The sequence below is a fragment of the Lipotes vexillifer genome, unplaced genomic scaffold (assembly GCF_000442215.2).
Source record: "Lipotes vexillifer unplaced genomic scaffold, Lipotes_vexillifer_v1.1 scaffold571, whole genome shotgun sequence".
NCBI classification, from domain to species: Eukaryota; Metazoa; Chordata; class Mammalia; order Artiodactyla; family Lipotidae; genus Lipotes; species Lipotes vexillifer.
The window spans coordinates 857,986-880,001 of NW_006790468.1; the positions used below are offsets into that span (position 1 = coordinate 857,986).

Consider the following 22,016-nt stretch of genomic DNA (forward strand, 5'->3'; position numbering starts at 1 on the left):
CCTGCTGAGACCCTGACACTGTTGGAGTAATTTTACTAATTAAATATAGTATTCCAGGAACATTTACCAGTTCTAAGGCCTTCACACTGAAAAAAGTCTCCTTTCAACTGGTTTCTAAAACAATGTGGCTATGAATATATGCAAGAAACACACATTATACTTTCAGCTATAACAAAATTATATCATAAAAAACATCTTTTTTTTTTTTACAACTGCTCTTAATACTCACCTTATAATCGGGTCGAATATTTGCAAAATATATAAAAGAATCAACAGCTAGTGCAATTTTCAGTCCACCTCCTTCCCAAGATAGTGCAGACATCTGCTTTCCAGGAATCTTCAAAGTACCCAGATGCTGAAAAAAGTAATTATATTTAACCTAAAGTATCACAATTAAATAAAGTACCACCAATCACTTCACAGAGATCAAAAGTGGTACAAAAATTATTTTATGAAAGATTGCTACAAACTTCAAATCATTTCCCTTCAATTTTTATAATGTAAAGCAAACATATGAGAGGAGAAATTTACAAGCTATAGCCAAAGAATTCAGTAACAAATTTCATCAAATCTAAGATGCCAGAGCTTTAAATATGCATCTTTATTTTTATGTACAACTTAGGAAAGAAAAACACACTGCTAGCTAAAAGTAGGACAACTTTGATTTTAAGATGCATCCCAATTTAGGGTTGTGAAGAATTGTGCTTCTTAGAATCAATGAAACATTGGAGTAATAAACTCAATCCTTAAAGTCTTTCCTCTCGTTCATGCCCCATCCCACCCCCAACAGCCAACCAGATGCCAAGCGTTTTGCTTTCACTCCTTTCTATCCTCCACTACAACTGCCTATTGAACTATGGTGACAGCCTCCTAACTGCAATTTTTACCTTTTGTCTCTTTTCTCATTCCTGCCCTTCCAATTCAATCTCCACTCTACTGCCATGATTATCATTCTAGAAGACATATCTAATCATGTCCTACTCTGCTTTTTAAAAATGTTTAATAATTTTTAAAAATCAATAGCTCCCCACCAGTACATTCTCTAGAATAGTATACAGTGACTTTCCCCACTTGCCCAAAACTCTGTGGCTCAATACCTTACGAGTTAGCTGTAATTACTGTGTTCTCCTCATGAGGGAATTACTGTGCCTCCATTCCTTTGGCCCATATAATATATCTTCTGCCTGAAATCCTCCTTTCCTTTTCCCCAAGACTCCCTCATCCTACTACTCCTTGCCCTGCAGGAGTACTCCTATTCATCCGTCAAGAAACAACTTAAATATTACTTCCTGCCTTCTTCCCTTCCTCTACGGTTCCAGAGAATTTAGACAATGAGCTACTTGAGAGCACTAACTTTATCATATTCACATTGATTACCCTATCCCTTGATAGATTCCTTGGTAAACAAGTACTCAAAAGAATATCAAGTAAATAAATGTATCATGCCTTCAAGTGAATTTCTTCATATACTAACAGTATATTTAATGGCTAAATTAGCAAATGAATAAATGAATACAAAGACTTTTTTAATGTGGACAAAGAAAGAAGACATTTTTAATCTATGTTTATTTGACAAAGCAGTATAATCCCAAGAATTTTAATAAATTATACTGGTATCCCTCGTTCTTAAGCAGATATGCTCTAAAATCAAATTTAATATATTAAACTCCACTTTACCAGGGAAACCAATGGGGAAAAAAAAAAGGTGTAACCTAGGAGGGTCCACTCTATCTGTCCTGCTGCCTGTACGAAACCAGAAGGAAAAAGCAGGGTCTCACAACATCACTCTTGGTACTGACAACCCATACTAGGAGGAGAATAAGGCCATCTTCTAACTGCGAAACACGCCAGGCGGTGGCAGCGGCAGGGAAAGAACACTGTAGACATGTCCCCGGCGTTACCTCCTTTGATTTTTACAACAGTGCCATGAGGTGTTACCTTTATTTCAGGAAATACGTTAACCGAGTCTCAGAGGTTAAATAACTTCTCTAAGTGAAACCACACTGTAGAAACGGAATTCAAAGGCAAAGCCAGGTCAACCAGACTACAAACCCCACGCTCTGTCATCCCCTCCCATGGCTAAGACCACACTGAGAAAACTAGAAGACCCCAGCCCTCAGAACCAAAAGTAAATTCTTCCCTGAGGTTTTCCTTAAGTTTCGATCTTTAGTTAATTTCCTCCAAGTTCTTTCTAATAACATAGATCCAAAAATAAATACCCCATATATTCACTCATTCAAAAAATACTATGACTAAATACCCCAAGGACCTATGCTAGGTACCTTTAATTACAACTATACCAAAAACCACTTACAGTTTTCAATTTAACACATAACAGTTGATTTGCAAGATAAAGCAAATAGGCCTTTGAATGCATGTTTATACTTGGAGAAGACTGAACTAACAAAAATAAGCTGATAAGATAATATAATGATAAAAAAGCCAATGGCAACAAACAAAAATAACAAATAAAGAACATGAATTTAAAAGAAAGCTATAAACATTGAGATAACTAGAATTCAGATTTTTAATTATTTAGGAACCTTGAGAACTATACTTTTGTTTTTTCTTAGCTTTTACATCTACCAGAAATATTATTAATTGACAAAGTTCAGAGACTACATACTCTCCAGAGCACATTCTGCTGGGTAACTTTCAGCATCAGCTGACACCATTACTTACCCTTACAGAATTTATTAAAATATATTAAAAAGTATTAACATAGTGAAACAACTGGTATAGGTTTTTGTGTAGCCAAAAATAAATATTATTGAAGTCTAAGGTGAATTTATAAAAACCAACAGGATATCCAAAAGAGACTGAATATAGTCTAAAGTTAGAAAATAAAATAGGTAAAAATTATTAAGCTTAGTTACTAATAAGTTCTCATTTTCTAAATTTTTAAAATGCACAACATGTTAATTCTCCTATTTTATATTTTCCACTGCTGCTTCAAGAAAATTCTCTTCAAAACTTAAATTTATTAATAATACTATTGAGGATACCATATGTATTTATGAAAAAATGTTTATATTCTAATGTAGCATCACCTAAGATTAATTATAAAGAGATTTTCTTAAAATAATCTATTATTCCACAACAAATTGAAACAATTAGAAGTTTGGGAAAAGGATAGACAGCACATTTAATTTATCATATAAACAGCTAAATTACACTAAAAACAACTCAAAAATCAGCTGTAAAGAGATGCATATTCAGATCACAGAGAAAATGCTCTCAATAACTACTCCCTAATGATTTCTTATATGAAACATCTGGTTTTCTAAATGTAAAGATTATAAAATAAATTCCACAATAAAATGAAGGCTTATAATATAAGGATATTATTCAAAGACATACACCTGATAGTTCATCATTTTTACTTAAAATGTCCGCTTTAAAAAATATGACAAGTTTATACCCCCTTCCTCCATTCTTCTTTCCCCTACCTTATTCACTGCATATTTAAATGGAAAGAAAGAAAGACAAAACCTTTAATACATTTACCTCACCAAATGGAGTGTAAAATTGCACAGTGTTCACATCTTTGTCCTGGGTGATGGCCTTCTGGGAGCCTGCCACAGCTAACACGCTGCCAGTGTGGTTCCACTGGATACTTACTACATACATGCCACTATCAATTAAAACAGGATCTAGTGAACAAAAAGAGAGTAACTGTCGTAAAATATTTAGTCTAGAGAACTTTATAATCTTAAGAATAATTTAAAAATTTTTTTTAATTCTCCACATTAAAAAAATAAAAACTACATACTTTGGTCATTCTCATGTCTCATTATTTGGCATCTGCCATTGTCAAAACAAATCGCAAGGCAGGGGCAATGTGGCTCCACATAGCCTTCTGTGCCATGGTACCAGTGAATTCCAGCAATACTGACTGCTCCAGTGACATTCACCAAACAATTCAGTTTCATTTTCATCTAAATAAAATCAGTTAGTTAGTATTTTATATTTTAAAACAGGGATTAGTATGAATAGAGTATTATGGAAAGACACCGAAAATAGGATTTAAAAATCTGGTTTTGAATACAAGCTCCATCACTTACCGCCTTACCAACCATGGACAAATCACTTCACCTGACTTTCAGTTTTCCCCATTTGTAAAATGAGGATTTCAAAAAAGCTCATAGAGTTTTTATGAGACTCAAATGATCAAAGGTATACAAAATTACTCTGAAAATAGCAAAGTATCATGTAAAAGTTGGTTACTATCACTTCCACCAACGAGTGGGTTCATGTGACATCTTAACCCTCACTAAAAATAAAACCGTCCCATAAGTAAGATCAGAGATCTATCATAGCTAGATCTCACTCACAAAGCTAGAGTTTTTCTTGAGATTCTGCTACCTAAGCCTATTCTATTTTGCCTTCTTTCCAGGACCTGATTTTTGTCCCTTACTGTTTAAATCTTCTATCCTTTTTATAATCTAGTACCTTGCTACAAAAGTATCTTTGGTATCTCATGTCACCTTTGGCTTCAGGTATTTGAAGACACAAAGATCAAACTGCACATCATCCTACCCATCATCCCTCAGCTTCAATACACTGAAGCCTTGTATTCCCAGCTACCAGGAAATCAGAACTAAGAGCATTAATTTACCTCGAAGCAACCCAGAAGGTTTTTTTTTAATAAAATGAATTTTTAGACAACTGGAAAAAAAACCCTGAAGACTTTCTTCAATATGCAAACTATCATAATAAATGAATGTGTATACATATATGAATGATATATAAAATAATAATACAAAGTCGTGTAAATAAAAGTAAGGAATATATGTACTTACTATAAAATTCCCTTGATTATCATAAATGTGTATTTCTCCATTTGCCATTCCAAAAAGTAAGATTTTACTATCTGCGGACCATGCTACATGACATAAATGTATACCCTTCAGGTCTTTTCCCCAAATGCGATTCCCTAAAACAAACATAAAACATAATTATTTCCTTAAAAGTTCAAGGTCATGATTCTCTAACAACTGTTCTAGAAATCTTTGTTTCCCTAAAGAGCTCTCACATTCTTCACAGTATTCATGTATTTGTTCAATTTATTCAGTCATTAAATATTTACTGAACACCTACTGTGTGCCAAACACACACTAAGCATTTGAAATAGCAGCTGTTTCCAACTTTCTCCCTTCTCTTCTAAATTCTCACTCAGGACCTCACTCCCAAATAGCAGATGAATTCATCTTTTACTTTGGAAAGAAAATAAAGCTTTCAAAAAAGAAATCCCCCATTCCCACTTTCAAACATTCAGAACATAACTGAATCCATACTTATCCTTTCTGCTTCGCCCCCTAATACAAAGGAAGAGGTCCGTCCCCAACCAGACACCAATCTAAAGCTAATCCTTCTACCTATTCTCTGATCTAATCCTTTCTGAGCTTTGCAAAGATCTCCCTCTACTGATTACTCACATTTTCTCTCTCTCTCTGTAGTTTTTTGGTTTTGGTTTTGGTTTTTTTTGGCCTCGCAGCTCGGCTTGCGGGATCTTAGTTCCCCGACCAGGGATCGAATCCAGGCCTGGCAGTGAAAGCACCCGGTCCCAACCACTGGACCGCCAGGGAATTCCCCTTCCCTTTCTCTTTAAACTCTTCTCTCCAGGCCCTTTCTTTCTTTTTTTTTTTTTTTCTGCCGTTATGCGGGCCTCTCACTGTTGTGGCCTCTCCCATTTGCGGAGCACAGGCTCCGGACGCGCAGGCTCAGTGGCCATGGCTCACGGGCCCAGCCGCTCCGCGGCATGTGGGATCTTCCCGAACCGGGGCACGACCCCGCGTCTCCTGCATCGGCAGGCGGACTCTCAAGCACTGCGCCACCAGGGAAGCCCTCCAGGCCCTTTCTTATAAGCATTTAAACATACTCAGATCTATTCCTCTTCAAAACTACCACCTCAGATAAAAACAAACAAACAAACAAACTCTTCCTTCAACCTTAAGTTCCCTTCTAACTACCGCCCTATTTCTACCACTCCTTTCCCAGCCAAACTTCTTCAAAGAGTTATCCACACTGTAATCTTTGCTCCCTCACCTCGCACTCAAGCCTCAACCCAACACAGTCTGGCTTCTGCCCCATAACTCCACTGTGGGGAAGGTGAAACTGCCTTCGTGGAGATCACTAATGGCCTCTTGATAAATCCAATGGAAGTTTTTTCTTTTTCTTTCCTTTTTTGTTAAATACTTAAATTCTTTTATTTCATGTTTTTACTTTTTTTATTGGAGTCTAATTGCTTTACAATGTTGTGTTAGTTTCTGCTGTAGAACAAAGTAAATCAGCTATATGTGTACATATATTCCCTCTCTCTTGAGCCTCCCTCCCACCCCTCCCTGTCTTTTTTTTTTGTTTTGACCACCTCTTCCTTCCTTCTTGGTTTCTATGACATCTCCAAGACTTCTACTTTTCAGTATCCTTTATGGAATTCTCTTCTCCTATCCATCCATTAAATGTGCTGGTTCTCACTCTACAGATGGCCCCTGGGTTTTTCACCTATTCCAATGGTTTAAATTACCATCCCTACACTGGTGATTCCCAAAATTACGCCTTCAGCCCAGATATTTCTAAGCTGCAGGCGTGTATATCTAACTGTGGTCTAGACATATTTACTTGGATGTCCTAAGGGATGACAAAATCAACATGTTGAAAACTGAAATCTCCCCTCAAAACCAGTCTTTTCCCACATCCCTTATTTCAATGAAAGGTACCACCATCCATCCAGTGGCAAAGCTAAGAACGTGGATATCACTCTAGACACTTCCATCCTCTCATCCCCAACCCAATCAATAACAAGGTCCTATCTGTTCTACTATCTAAGTATCTCTAGAATATGTCTACTTACTTCCGTCTTCTTTGTCATCACCCTGGTTCAGGTTACCATCCACCATGATCTATCACCTGAATGAATTACCATAGTAATTTCCTAACTGGTACACCTGCCCCCATCTTTCTTCCCTTTCTCCTTTCTTCATATTGCAAACATAGAGATGTTCCTAAAGAACAAATCTGACCACATTGCTCCCATTCTTAAAACCTTTCATTGGACAAAAAAACAAAACAAAACAAAACCTTTCATTGGCTTCCCAATGCTCTTAGAGTTAAGTCCAAACTCCTTGTATAACTTATAATCTGCATGATCTGGCTTCTGCTAATCTTTCTAATTTCATCACATACAGCTCTTCTTCCTTTAGCATTATTCTATACTGATTCTCAAAATTGTTTCAATATCCCCAAACATGGCTAAGTTCAACTCCTCTGGACCTCCTCAAATGCTATCTCTTAGGCCTAGGACATTCTACACACCAACCTTCTTTGTGGCTAATGCCTCAGCACAGATATCATTTCCTTTAGGATGCCTTCCCTGGTCCCTCTAAGTCTAGGTTACATAATTCTTCTACACGTTGCTGTCTTTTCCCTGTCTCAGTACCTATCACAACACAATGTAATTGCTTGGTTACTTTATCCATCTCTCCTGATCTAGATCTGGAATATTTTTTTGTTGTATCTAGTGCCTAGAACTACAGCTGTCACTTTGCAGACTCTCAGAAACAGAATTTTTTCATACCAAAAAAATTTTTTTAATTAATTCTTTCTTTAATAGAGAGAACTTCACACTAAAACAAAGGTACAGACTCTCAGAAGGCCCACTGTTATCTACGAACTAGAATTTTAAAGACATAGGTTTGAAAGCTACAAAACACAACAAACAATGACATGCTCAGTTCTATTAAAAAAAGACGAGATCATTTCACAATATGAAATGAAATGAAATAATATTTCATTTCACAATAAAAATACTGAATTATTATGTTGTACACCTGAAACTAATGTTATATGTCAATTTTATCTCAATTTTTAAAAAGTGATAGATCTCTATATACTTTTTTTTTTTTTTTTTTGCTGTACGCAGGCCTCTCACTGTTGTGGCCTCTCCCGTCGTGGAGCACAGGCTCTGGATGCGCAGGCTCAGCGGCCATGGCTCATGGGCCCAGCCGGTCCACGGCATGTGGGATCTTCCTGGACCGGGGCACGAACCCGTGTCCCGAATCCGTGTCCCCTGCATCGGCAGGCGGACTCTCAACCACTGCGCCACCAGGGAAGCCCTCTATATACTTTTTGAAACTAAAATCTACATATTTACAATACAGTCTAACAAGTGTAAAGATAAATCATATAATTAGGAAGACATATTTAAAATAACTCTGAGAAATTAATTCATTTTTTTCTAGTCCTACTGTAGAAAAAAAAATTTTAATAGATTTTTTACTTGAATATACTTAAAAATAAGTAATTCTTAAAAGTCATCAAATTGTACAGTAACTATTTTCTCTTTTCATGTTTATTTTTCTGTCAGAATGCTAACATATGATCATTAATTTAAACCTCTAAAGATTAAAAATGTCAGCTAAATCTTGATCTTAGCTCTGGGTGCAAAAATGCATTACCATCCACTGAACCAACTATCACAGCCCCATCCTCATATACAATGCAGATCTTCTGTCCATCAGCATTCCAGCTCATGCTTCGAACCACTGATTTATTTCTATTGTTGATCATCTCCTCATACCAAGAGCCTGTTTTCACAAAGAAATCACAAGTCAAAACTTTCACATCTAATAAATGGTACTTCAGAGTTGAAACATTCCATAAAATACACTGTGGGATAAATAACTGCAAAGCTTTCTACAACCTGAGACATTAAACTATGAAATCTTCAAATCCAACAGAACAAGATGAAAAAATAACTTAGGCCTTGACTAATAATTGCTTCAAAGATTATCACAGAAAACACAATAAATGCCCATCTTTTTTTTCTCTCTCTCTCTTTCTTGCTTTCTTCTTTTTTTCCTGTCAATTAAAAAACAAAACTTCATTTGCTTCTGAAGGCCGAAACAATTGATTTTTCTCAAAGTCTGACTTTTCCCACTTGAGTACACCTCAGATAATAACCAAGGAAAGAACAAAATAACCAAATTACTTCATAAGTATGCACAAACTCTCCAATGATTAATTATAGGCATATTAAATATAAGCATATTATGTAAGAGCTCTAAGACTGCTTGAAAAAATTTTTAAACAGTTCACATCACATTAGTGATATCACATCACTAATGCTGAGTGACAAAAACGTTCTTGTACATGGGGTTGGAGTGAGATGTGACTTGTCTCAAGGTGTAACCAAATGTGAGGCAAATCACAGGGCTATTCTGTTTTCTTTTTGTTTTTTAAAAGGCTTTACTACATTCTGGTACAGGGAATTCTGGCCTGAAGCCAAGCAAGTAATCATGTAACATGGAATAACTAGTCAGAGCAGGGTATTATCCATCAAGACTGAGGCTCAGAGAAGACCTACTTTGGAAAAAGACAAAGTTTAATCTCCTATATTTTCACATTCTACTCACTACACATATACACAGACATAAACTTTAAAAATAAATAAATGAGTTTGTGTACTACAGCATGTTTTAATTAAGAATTTTTAAAAGGTATACACCGTAAATGTTTTTAAAACAAAACACATAAACTAAGGTACACTTTTCTTTTAAAGATGATGGCTACAGGCCCCAAGAAAACATGTTTTATGAGTTATTTTTCTGGTAATAGTGATGCACCTAAATTAATCCCTCTCTTGTTCTCTCTTGTGGGCAAAAGACACAAATTGGGAGCCAGTAGTCAGAGCAGAGATAAAATCTATATCCAAGAAGGAAAAGGAAGTTAGCTGACTCATTAAAGGAAATTAATTATTGCTTTTGACATCTTCATGAATGTGTTTTTATCTGCTGAACTAACTCCAGCCACTGACCACAGAGAAACTAATCTTACTGGAAACCTGAAAAAAAGAGCTATCTCAAGCAGAAACGATTCTGCCAAGAGCCTAAGTTCAGTTTGAAGATAACCAACAGTCACATAATTCACTTTCTTAACGCAAGGTCACAGTTCAAAAGAAGTAAGGTTAAAGGGAGAAGTAGGAAGCCATAAACCCAGAAATATCACCCCTGTGAACTCCTACTGCCAGTTAAAAAGGGTCTATTTCAAAGATGTTATTTCCCCATTCAAATACCGTAATCCAGACTCCAATTTGGGAAAGATTAAATAAGCTCTTCTAAGATACCTTTATATAACATCCAAACAATGATAAGACCATTTTGATCACTGGTAGTCAACTTCTGATATTGTTCATTCCATGTCACAACTTGAACAGAACCTAAAAAATTATAAGACAATTTAGAAACTAAAAAAGAACTACAATTAATTTCAAATTTATATTTTTATAATGAACACCAAGAGCATGTTAAAATCAATACTGTTCCTGGGCAACAAACAGCAATTAAGAGTCTTTAATATTACTCAAAAATGTTCATAGGGTGCAGTTACTATTATCACTCATTACTACAATAATGCATAATACTAATTTTCATGTTTATTCCTGTTTCATGCCAGCTACGGTACCAATTATGATCAGCTGCAAGAGCTGCCATATATCTGATGACCGAAACAAATGTAAGTAAGATTTACCCAATTTGCCTGACTCCCCAAGATTATTATGCCCAAAGGATATCATACTAAGCACTTGTTTTTTGGGGGAGGTGGTATTTGTTTGTCATTAATATGTCCCCTAATCTCTCCCCCTGCACCACACCTTGCTTTCCATTCTAGTAGTAACACACTCTTGAGCAGCTCTTAAACCTCTGGGTTATAGGAACAAATGTGTTTTTTTTAGTTTTTTTAATCCTTAAATACTTTATTGTATATTTCCTAAGAACAAGGACATTCTCTTTCAAAACTATTTTACAAATTAGAAATTTTAACACTGTTACAATATTATCTCCAACCCACAGTCCACATTTAAGTTTTATCAATTGTCCAAATAATGTCCTTTATAGATACTTGTTTTTCTCATTTCAAGATCCAGTCTAGGATCATCTAGTACATTCAGTTGTCGGGTCTCTTTAGTCTACTTTTATCTGGGACTATAAAACAGACTCTAAAAAAGGATTATATCCTATCCATAGACAGATAACAGTATTTTTAATATTTAAAATTACAGCTACTTTTTTTCTTATGTACTGAAGATGTTATTTAATCATGTGAAAGTTGTTGAATGATTCTAGGCTGTGTTAATTACGGCTAAATAGAAATGATTACTTTAAATATTACCATCATTTAAAATGATGACATTTTTGCATTAAGTAGATGGTTTCTAAATACCTAAAATAATACTATTCAAATATGATTTAAAATTTTACATGACTCACCACTATGACCTTCAAGAGTCTGATTCATAGAAAGGTTACTAGGAGCTGCAAGACCCCTCAATTTTGCATCATCTAGAACAAAAACAAAAACAAAAAATACTATGGAAAATATATAAAAGTGACAGATTGTAAGATTTTGATATTTCTTGCTTTTTTTGAAAGGAGTTCCTATTCCTGGACAATATTAGAAAGATTTTTTTTTTTTTGCGGTACGCGGGCCTCTCACTGTTGTGGCCTCTCCCGTTGCGGAGCACAGGCTTCGGACGCGCAGGCTCAGCGGCCATGGCTCACGGGCCCAGCCGCTCCGCGGCATGTGGGATCTTCCCAGACTGGGGCACGAACCCCTGTCCCCTGCATCAGCAGGCGGACTCTCAACCACTGCGTCACCAGGGAAGCCCCTAGAAAGATTTTTTTTAAGCATGCTTTATCCTGATCTGTTTTTCTCAACATGGACAATAACACCTACCCCCTTGCAAAGATGTTATTCTGGAAAAATAAGGCAAAATGTATAAAAGAACACTGTTTATTCAGTATACTGAATATATTAGTAATTATTATTGCTACTTATTCCTTGCTAAAAGATAACAAATAGAAGTATTTATGACATATAGATTGAGAATTCAAAAGCATAAGAGGGATCAAAAAGCAAAGACTTTGGGGCTTCCCTGGTGGTACAGTGGTTGAGAGTCCGCCTGCCAATGCTGGGGACGCGGGTTCGTGCCCCGGTCCAGGAAGATGCCACATGCCGCAGAGCAGCTGGGCCCGTGAGCCATGGCCGCTGAGCCTGCACATCCGGAGCCTGCAAACTAGTTTTTACTAGATTTTGCAGAATCTTATATTCATTCATTCAACAAATATTTATTGAATGTCTACACTCTTCTATGCACTGTGGAAGACTCTGAAAATAGATGATGAACAAAAGCCCTCTGCCCTCAGAGAGCTTGTAGTCTACTAAGGGGACAGATATTAAATACACACAAACCCACAAAAATATATATGCACATATATAAAATTATAAGCTGGGGAAGTAAAGGCATAATAGGAGACAGTAACAGAAGGGGATTAATTTAGATTGAAGGGAGAACCAGGGAAGGATTTCTGAAGAAACGATATCTAAACTGAGACTGAAGGAGAAACTGGGAAAAGCCAAGCCAGGTAGGGGGGAAAGTATTCCAGGCTAGGAAACAGCAAGTGCAAAGGCCTCTGGGTAGAAGTATAGGTAGAGCCTTTGGCAAACTGAAAGAAGGCCTATGTGGTTGAATTAGTGGAGAATGGCATAAGATAAGGCAGAATTGACAGGCACAGAAAAAATTATAAAGTCTTTGCAGGAAGTGATAAAAATTGTAGATTTTATCCAAAGTGCAATGTAAGCCTTTAAAGACTATTTTTTATTTAAAGTGACTTATTCTCCTTGATTACTAAACATACTATAGAGAAGAATACAATAATATAAAATGTCATCTCAGTAAATTAATCTTCACTTAGAAAATCTGATTGTTACATGTAAAATACAACATTTAAAACATTCATTTAAAAATACAAATTTATGAAAATCTTAAGAATTTGTGAGAGTGGGAATTATAAAAGTTGATGCTGAAGAAAATTCTCCTTTCAGATAACATGTATCTTAAAAAATTATGAAAAATATTCTTTATTCTGAAAACAATATCAGGAAAAAAAATACCTGAGTTCCTCTAAAACCATTAGTTCTAATTATCCAGTTACTGTCTTGGTAACATTAACAATAATACACATATATAACATCACAATCACCTGTAAAACAATTAGGATAGAATAAAGGTTGTTGACATACATGTTAGGTTGAACATTATTTTTTTAAGAGGGTTCTTTCACTCATTGACTCTTTTAAAGACTGTACTACACACTTAAGCCTTATTCTACTCTTTTAAAAAAAGTTTGATGCAAACATTCTTAACTTATAGCACTGAAAATCCATTCTAATGCCTGTAGTCATAGTCACTGTAACCAAGTAAAATTAGTGATATGTGATTCCAAGGGTTTGCAGGAAAGTGTGAGGAGGAAGCTGCATCTTTCCGTTTGTTTATATGGCCTGAATTCACAATTCTGCATAGCGGGTATGTTTTCTCTTTGTTAAACCACAAAGTACAGGACTCTTGACAAAATATGTTCTGACAGATGACAATAAGTTTTTGAAATTCTACTTGACATGGTGAACAAACAGCATCCACATCTGAACACTGTCTTTTGCTGGCAGCAACTCCAGAACTGGATCATGCAGAAAAGATCTGCAAAACCTACCTGAAAGTTCTGATGTCCAAAAAAAAAAAAAGTCAAAAGTTTTCAATGAGGTGGAGTAAAGCCACCAAGATCCCAAGACTCCACTGAGTTACATTAAACTCCCCATGGCCAATAAACAAACCAAACTGGCATGGTATGTGCTTCTAAAAGCACATACCAATAACCCTTGGAATTAAAAGGCATGATGAAAGGAGGCACCAAAAAAAGAAGGCATTTGAAACCCATGAAGAGGGATTTTGGAATGAAATCAGTAATTCCAACCATCCAAAGTATCTCCCAGAAGCTCAAAAAGTCCAAAGGATGTAAAAAGATTAAACTGGGGGCTTCCTGGTGGCGCAGCGGTTGAGAGTCCGCCTGCCGATGCAGGGGACACGGGTTCGTGCCCCGGTCCGGGAAGATCCCACATGCCGCGGAGCGGCTGGGCCCGTGAGCCGTGGCCGCTGAGCCTGCGCGTCTGGAGCCTGTGCTCCGCAACGGGAGAGGCCACAGCAGTGAGAGGCCCGAGTATCGCAAAAAAAAAAAAAAGATTAAACTGTCATAAAGTGACTGAGAATGAGAGATACAACAAAGGAGAACAGAAGACCCTGCTCAGAACACCAGTAACCAAGCACACTAAATCTCTGAGCACCTTTATCTTAGGAAAACCTGGCTGACGTTCATAAATATCAGTTTTTACATTTTGCATTCATAAAACTTGTTAGCTTTTACTTGCATCCATAAAAGTTGTTAGCAGCCCAATTCCAAGAGAAATTCCTGTTATGTGCTGCATAGTAAGTTTCACAAGCAGGATCAAAATATATGGAAGACATTTTGGTAACACTTGAAGAGAGGGTGGGGTTCTGAGAAGAAGCTGCTATGGGTTCTCCAGACTCCCTGGCAGGATCACCTGACTGCCTTGCTTCTCTGCGTGATGGGCTACAAGTGACTATGTGCACATCCATGGATACAGCTATGGACACCTGACCTGGTATTTCTGGAGCTTGGGTTTTCAGCACATTCTTTAGGTACGGAGTTGGTGTGGATTATGAACATCTCTAGAACAAAGGCAAGAAGCTTCGCGCATCCGTCTCGCTACATGGGCACGTCGGAAGGCCGAGCCACTCCCACTGCCTGCAGTTCCTGAAGGACTATGCAGGTGGCTACAGTTGGCTTGTATGGTCTTGGAACACTTTTTCTCTGACCTGAATGTTTGCTTTAGGGTGATACCTCCTCTAATGAAGATGAGTAGACTGCACCCTCTGCAGCAGTGGCAGGAAGAGCAAGAGATGCCATCTGACCATCTCTAGTCAGGGCCATTGCCCTCAAACCCCACCACAAGCAACTCTGGCCCAAGCTGGCAGCCCTTTAGAGACTTTTAGCAGGGAAATAACATGATCTGGTTCCTTTTTCTTTTTAAGATCACAATAGCTGGAGTGTGAAGAACAGACTAGAAAGAGGCAAGAAACAATGAAGGGAGGGAGGCTGATTCTCACAACAGTCTAGGTGAGAGCTGATAGTGGCTGGGACTAGAGAGGTAGCACGGCACAAAGGAAAAGGATGGATTCAGATACTCTTTGGAGATAGAAGCATAGGGTTGTTGATGAAGGTGATGTTAAGTGGGAAGAAAGGGGATTCTAGCTTGAGCAAATGGGTGAAATTTAAGATATTTACTGAAATGGAGAGAAATGAAAGAAGATATACGGGAGAAGGTTAAGAGTTCAGTTTTAGACAAAGTAAGTATGAGATGCCTGTGAAAGATTCTTGCGGAGATGTCCAAGTCTGAAAAATCAGAACTGGGCTACAGATATATATTTAGGAATCGTCACCCCATAGATGGCATTTAAAGCTAAGGGAATGAAAGAACAAGTCTAAAGAGAAAGTAAAACGAAGAGAGCCCAGAACCAAGTTCTCAGGAATTCGAACAGTTAGAGGAGAATCTAGTAAAGAGACTGAGAACTTACCAGAAAGGAAAGGAGGGGAAAGCCATATGTATAAATATAACAATAATTTAAAACATTTCTATTCTCCTTTTGTCTTGAAAAATAATGGTTCAAGACAGAAGGAAAGGTCAAATGCTGATAATAACCCATAAAAGCCGTCCATGAGATTTGGAAAATGAAAGTCACTGGTGAGGGAGAAAAAAGAGGGAGAAAGCAGACTGATACTCCAAGGATAGAGAGAGGATAAAAAAGTGATGAGGCCCCTGAGAAGGTGAGAGGAGGTGGGCTCCAGCAAAACCTGTGGAAGTTGGCCTATGAGAGAAGGAGGATACTGCCTCCCCATCTTAACCTGATGTAAGAAGCTGGGGCAAGCGCTGATTCTAGTTCCTTTCCTTCTAAGGCAAGGGAGTGAAAACTGGGAATGCCACCACAGGGGATGCAAAGTAGTGCTTCAAATGTACTCGGCATGCAATATCTGGTGATTGTTACTGGAGGGATCTGTTGCATCACAACTATTATTATTAAATACAATAGACTGACCTTTTAAGAATCATCCAACAATATTTCTCATATTCATCTCTTTCAACATGATTTACACTCATTAAGTTCCAAAACAAATAATTTACTCCATATTCCAAGCCTCTCAAGAAACTATTTCCCATCTTGCTCACTAATTTCAAAGAATACTCTAACCACACTTCATCAAAAATGCAGAACAGGGACTTCCCTGGTGGCGCGGTGGATAAGACTATGTGTTCCCAGTGCAGGGGGCCAGGGTTCGATCCCTGGTCAGGGAACTAGATCCCACATGCATGCCGCAACAAAGAGTTCGTGTGCCACAACTAAGGAGCCCGCGTGCTGCAACTAAGGACCCGGCAAGCCACAACTAAGGAGCCTATGAGCCACAACTAAGAAGCCCGCCTGCTGCAACTAAGACCTGGTGCAACCAAATAAATAAATAAATAAAATACCAATTTAAAAAGCATATATATATATTTTTTAAGTGCAGAACAGGAAATGAAGTGATTTTTTTCTTGAAAAGCCTTCAATATTAAACATAATAAATGCATTTCTTAACGTAACTAAAACTTCCCACATATTTTAAGGAAAAAAATATGTATATGGACATATACGTATATATATTTGAGAAATATAACAGAGACAAAAATTTTCTTTCAACACAGTTAAGAAAACTAAAGTGTTGAGAGATTAAATGACTAAACATCAGAAGCCAAACTCTGATTGGTACATAAATATCTACCTTCCAAATTTGCCTTTTATTTCATACAGTTAATCTAGCACATCAAAACAATTATTCTCTCTTTGCTTAGGCTGCCGTGAGCCCTCCACATAGTGGGTAAAAATGAGGCTTTGAAAGTGAAACAAACTAAGTCTTGATGGAAGAAATTTTCACATATTGAGGTATGGGGAAGTCATTCTGGCTTACATATTATTCAGCTTAAACTTTATGCTAATTAGAACAGTCTGTTTTTTAGCCTATCACACATATCTTGTATATGTGCTTTAACCATTAAAGAAAAGTGTGCATTGTCCAGAAGTAAAGAATGTCCATTCTGGAGACACAGATCCAGACCTCAATGCTGGGACCTCAATGCTTGTACTCCTTCGATGATAAGGCTCCTTTCCCAGGTGCCAAAGCCATACTGACTTGCTGTATAGGAAGCAAATATATTCCTTGAAGGAATGTACCCCTGTCGTGTTTGATGTTCTTTGCTCTGACAAGAGATAAAACCATGCTGAAAACCATCTTCTTTGGAATAGTTCCTCAGAGCTGTCTGAGAGGCTGCCTCCCCAGCTATAGTCCTCAGTTTGGCTCAAGTAAGATTCTTTTCTATTCCTATTACTTCAAATCTTAGCTGTGTCACTTATTTCCTGTGTGACCTTGGGCAAGTTATTAACTGATCAGCACCTAGTTTTCTTATCTGGAATACCTACCTCTCAAGATTATTGTGAAGTCAAATTAGATAGTGAAGGTTACACACCCCAGACACAGAAAGTGCTCAATAAATATTTATAACTACCACTCCAAAGCTGTAAAGCAGTGTTACTCAAAGTGCGGTCTGAGGTTCAGCAACACCAGCACCACTAGAAATGCAAATTCTCAGACCGAATTCCAGATCTACTCTGGGGCTTGGGTCCAGAGATCTGTTTCAACAAACTCTTCAGATGATTCTTAGGCCTGATAAAGCTTGAGAAGCAATGCTGTAAGGAATCCAAAATGTAATTTAGTTCAACCCTTCATTTTACAAAAGACTGAACTAAAACCCAGATATACTCAGCAACTTGCTGAAAGACATTCAGAAGTCTTATGGCAGAGCTGAGGTTCCAACTCCAATCTCCTTATCTAAATCTCCAATTTAGATTGGGAATTGTCTAGCTCTCTGACCTAGAGCAATACTAGATAATAAAGAAATGTGAAACTGTTTGCTATGATTCCAGAGAACTAGAAAAAGAGAAATCAAGCTGTAAAACACAAGAGACTTATTACTAAAAATGTTTTTTTTAATCCCATTTTCTGTTCTTGGGAACTAGGTGCATAATTATTAACACATCTGAAAAGTGGAAAGGACAACATAGGCCTGTAAATAATCTACCAAAATGTGAGATTTTTGTGACCTTACTGAAATGCTGATTCACATCATTTTTATTTTATTTTATTTATTTTAGACTCCTACTTATATAGCACAACCAATACACATAGCATAAAACAACATAATGACTTAGTTTTCATTCTTCATTCATTTTCATTTGCCATCAATAATTTCAGCAAAAGCCATCTGATGTTTACATTCAATATTTTCTGAACTTTGTTACAAAAATACTCTAGAATAATACCCCAGAATGTTTGGGGTTTTGTTCTTTTTCCTTTTGAAAGAATTACAATTGCATACTGACAAATACCATGGGCAAATCTCTCTGACCAAATGATTTTCCATCAAGTTCAAACATTTGGGCTTGCATTCATTTACCTGTCTGTGTCTCTAATTTCAAAACCTTCAGTAATCCATCTTCACCACCACATGCTATGAATCCTTGGTCCTTGTTCCAAGATATACATTTCAGCTTCACATTATTGGGAATGGCAATCTGAAAAGCAACCACACCCACTCTCACAGCTTTTCACCAAGGGGTTGGGAATGAGTCTACAGGAAACGAAGCCTGAAGAAGAAAAAAGGCCAGCCTTGCAGAAATGTGAGCCGTTATGAAAATGAGCATAGTCCCCTGAACTGCCCTGGGCCCATTTGAGAAAGAAAGAAAGGACTGCCCACAAAGAGAAGGGCAGTGACTGCAGAGGAACACAATGGGGAGTGACCTGAGGGATTTTTAAAAGGGGGGAGGGGGACTTCCCTGGTGATCCAGTGGTTAAGACTCTCCGCTCCCAATTCAGGGGGCCTGAGTTCAATCCCTGGGCAAGGAACTAGATACCACATGCCACACTAAATATCCCGCATGCCGCAACCAAAAGATCCCGCAGGCATCAATGAAGATCCCGCGTGCTGCAACTGAGACCCTGCGCAGCCAAATAAGTAAATAAATATTTTTTAAAAATAAATAAATAAAAGGGGGTAGGGATAACGGAAGTATAAATCTATATCATCAATTCATATTCCCTTTCTGCATACACTTTGGCTACCTTTTTATTACTTTTCTCCTGCCCAGAGGCCTGTGATGATCCAGAAGAGTTTAAATCACCTGGATAAGCAACAGGTGAAGGAGGAATGACAGGGAAGCACGAAGTGATCAGCCCTGCAGGCCCCCCAAAAGGACCTAACCAGGGGCAGGAATGGGAAGGAATCATGCGCGAGGGCTGCTGTCTCCGCCAAGGACTATTTGGGTCTTGGAGAGCATCAGGCGGAGGTTCGAGGCTGGACCATGCAGGAAGGTGGGCGGAGGGATGTCGGAGCCGGGATCACCACTCATGGCCCTTCCGGCAGGATGCGGGAATCGCCCGCAGGTCCAGAGACCAGAGGAGGAGCGAGGGCGAACCCCGGGAAACTCACTTTCTTGCTCAAGTAAAAGAACATTCTGGGAACCCCGAGAGGACGACGCCAGCAGATAAAGCCCGGCACAGGAAACTTCTTCTAAGCCGCCAATCGCTAGTACCCGCGGCTCTTGGAAGCTCCGGTCGCCCTGGCAACCGCCGCCGCTGGGTCGCATCCGGGGCGCCGAGGGACACTTCCGGCGTCGTCCTCGCCTCGCCGGGCGTCGTACGCCTGCGCGGACGTCGCGGGGCTGGTAGACCCGCGGTCGCGCGTTGGATCTGGTCGCTTTGCTTCTGGGCTTTTCTGCCCAGCGCCCTGGCTCGTAGCCTCAGCTGCCCTCCGACTGGGCGGGCTTCGAGCACCGGCCACACCTCGGACGGTCGCGGCGGAACTCGGCTGAGGTGTCAGTACCAAGTCAGTAAGGCCGCCCATTAAAATGAGGTCGTAAAGATGAGGTGTTCTGTAAGCCCCGAAGTCCCAGTATTGTGAAAGGGAAAAGTTATTTACTGTATTTGGTAGACTGGCGCCGTTGGCCAAATGAAGGTACAAACGTGCATTTTCAGAGCGTGCAAACCTTCCTTTGTGCCTTTGGGGATGGGAGAGCCCCCTGGAGCAATTTGGGGGTAGGAGATTTTGTTAATTCTGTTTGTTTTAGTACTTTTTAACAACTTGTTTAAGCTGTTACTGCAGCCCAAGGGTCCTTATAAAAAGAATAAGTGTGTACACTTGAAACTAACACAACATTGTAAATTACCTACACTTCAATTTTTCTTTTTAATTTTTAAAAAGAAAAAATATGTGTGAGCTGTGGGCTGTTACAGCATATAATTGCCATTGGGGCAGAGCCTCCCATTTTTAAGTACTTGAGGTGTTTGGTATTTTCTTGCCTGTGGTCCACTGTATTCTTTTTCTACCTTATTTCTTTCTTCAATTCTCCTTGTCCTTTCTGAATGCTTGGAGAGTTACACACCACCACAGTTTTAGACATAGCGCAGAAACTCCTGTGAAATTATTCAGTCTCATCTGTTTTTTTGTCTCTGGTTTTACGTTTTACCATATTTGCGGCTACGACTGTTGATTTGTATAATCTAGTGTGTACTTTATGCAACAGTAGCTTATTTCCCCACCTAGAGTCTTTCCCCGTCTCAGGCAAATAACGTTCAAATCCTTTGACCCGAGTCTCTTGCCTCACCCAGCATACTCGAAAATTGACAATGGTACTAGCCTTTCCTGTTAAATCTAAACCCAAGCTAAAATCAGATCTTCCTTCGGTCTTAAGATGTTTTTGCTTTGGTGCCCCCACTTTAAGCAAGCCAATATGCTTTTTTTAGTCCCACTATTCCTGTGTGCTTCCAAGGCCATTTTATATATCCTATGATGTTCCTGCTTCCTTGGCCAGTTGCGCCTAGCCAAACGCACACATCAGGTCTCCCTGAGAAATCCTTCCCAAACTTAAGCCCGATCCCATTCAGATAATATGTTTGTTTTCAGATGAATGTGTATCTTTTTCAGCACCAGCTACATCCCTAAGATATGTTTGTTGGCACCGGATCATGGGCTCCCTATACTGGACTCAAGAAAAAAAATCAATTATCTAAGCCAGGGGATTCCAGTCAACTGGTTAAGCTTAAGACATGATTAGTTCAAGCTATTGATGGTCACACTCTTGAAAATTTGTCTCTCTTTAAATACCTTTCCCTAGTTCTTGCACATGAGCTCTCATTTATTCCTCCTATAACACCATTTCTTTGTGATATATTAATATAACCGATTTGTGCTCAAATAAGTTTGGAAAATAATACTTGCTCTATGTCAGGTGCTTTCAAAAATGTTGAGCAATAACAATAAATGTTTCATATAATATTTACTGCCTTTGATGTGTTCATTTTTCACGTCTTCCCTTTACAGTTTATATTTTAGATTTTTTTACTGTTTCTGGGTTTGCATCTGTAGGTTATATTTTCTTTTCAAGTGCATATATTAATGTGCCCTCATCATTATTTTATCTGAATTCATGTAATTTTGTTTTATTCCCTCTCCCACAACATTCTTGATTTAAAGCCTTTCTGTTTAACCTGAGCTTAAATTTTTAATTTTAAGAGCATGAGATTAAATTATAGGAAGAGTCACAATATTGTGTCCTTTGACAAGAAACTGTTTCATTCAAAATAACTGTAATTCAGTTTAAGAAAATATGTTAATAGACAAAGTTGATATAAGAGTTACCAAAAAAAAAGCATGACAATAATATATAAAGATATTGATATTTTTATTATTACTAAACACAACATAAACCAAGAAAAGAATGAGTAGTATACAATTTAAAGAAGTATTTTTTTCTAAAAGTTACAAGCATAAAAGCTGAAAAAAAAATTATCAAATATGTAAGTGAAAAAAAGAGTTAGGCTTATCATTAACATTTTAAAAGACATTAGGTTTTGTTACCTATTATACCAGTATTTATAAATATATAATTTTATTGACTGGATCCTAGAGTAAAACAGTAAAGTAAATTTAGGGTTTTTTGTCCTTGGTAAAACGTTTAA

General features: G+C 38.0%; 1 protein-coding gene and 1 pseudogene across 2 annotated transcripts in view; both read right to left on the reverse strand.

Moving 5' to 3' along the window:
- WDR35 (WD repeat domain 35) overlaps nt 1-19,621 on the reverse strand; it is a 68,255-nt gene extending 48,634 nt beyond the window's left edge. The window contains exons 1-9 of one of the 2 annotated variants that reach the window (XM_007463745.1): nt 19,489-19,621; nt 18,457-18,574; nt 11,268-11,339; nt 10,124-10,216; nt 8,457-8,585; nt 4,803-4,936; nt 3,773-3,938; nt 3,508-3,653; nt 230-355 (exon numbers count right to left, since the gene is read on the reverse strand). In XM_007463745.1, the coding sequence (XP_007463807.1) occupies nt 230-355; nt 3,508-3,653; nt 3,773-3,938; nt 4,803-4,936; nt 8,457-8,585; nt 10,124-10,216; nt 11,268-11,339; nt 18,457-18,574; nt 19,489-19,512 (1,008 nt within the window). In that variant the 5' untranslated portion in view covers nt 19,513-19,621. The remainder of the gene's footprint in view (nt 1-229; nt 356-3,507; nt 3,654-3,772; nt 3,939-4,802; nt 4,937-8,456; nt 8,586-10,123; nt 10,217-11,267; nt 11,340-18,456; nt 18,575-19,488) is intronic. The other variant, XM_007463744.1, reaches the window with a different exon arrangement.
- On the reverse strand, nt 13,226-16,068 carry LOC103074082 (RING finger and transmembrane domain-containing protein 1-like; annotated as a pseudogene).
- Nucleotides 19,622-22,016: the final 2,395 nt, after the last annotated feature.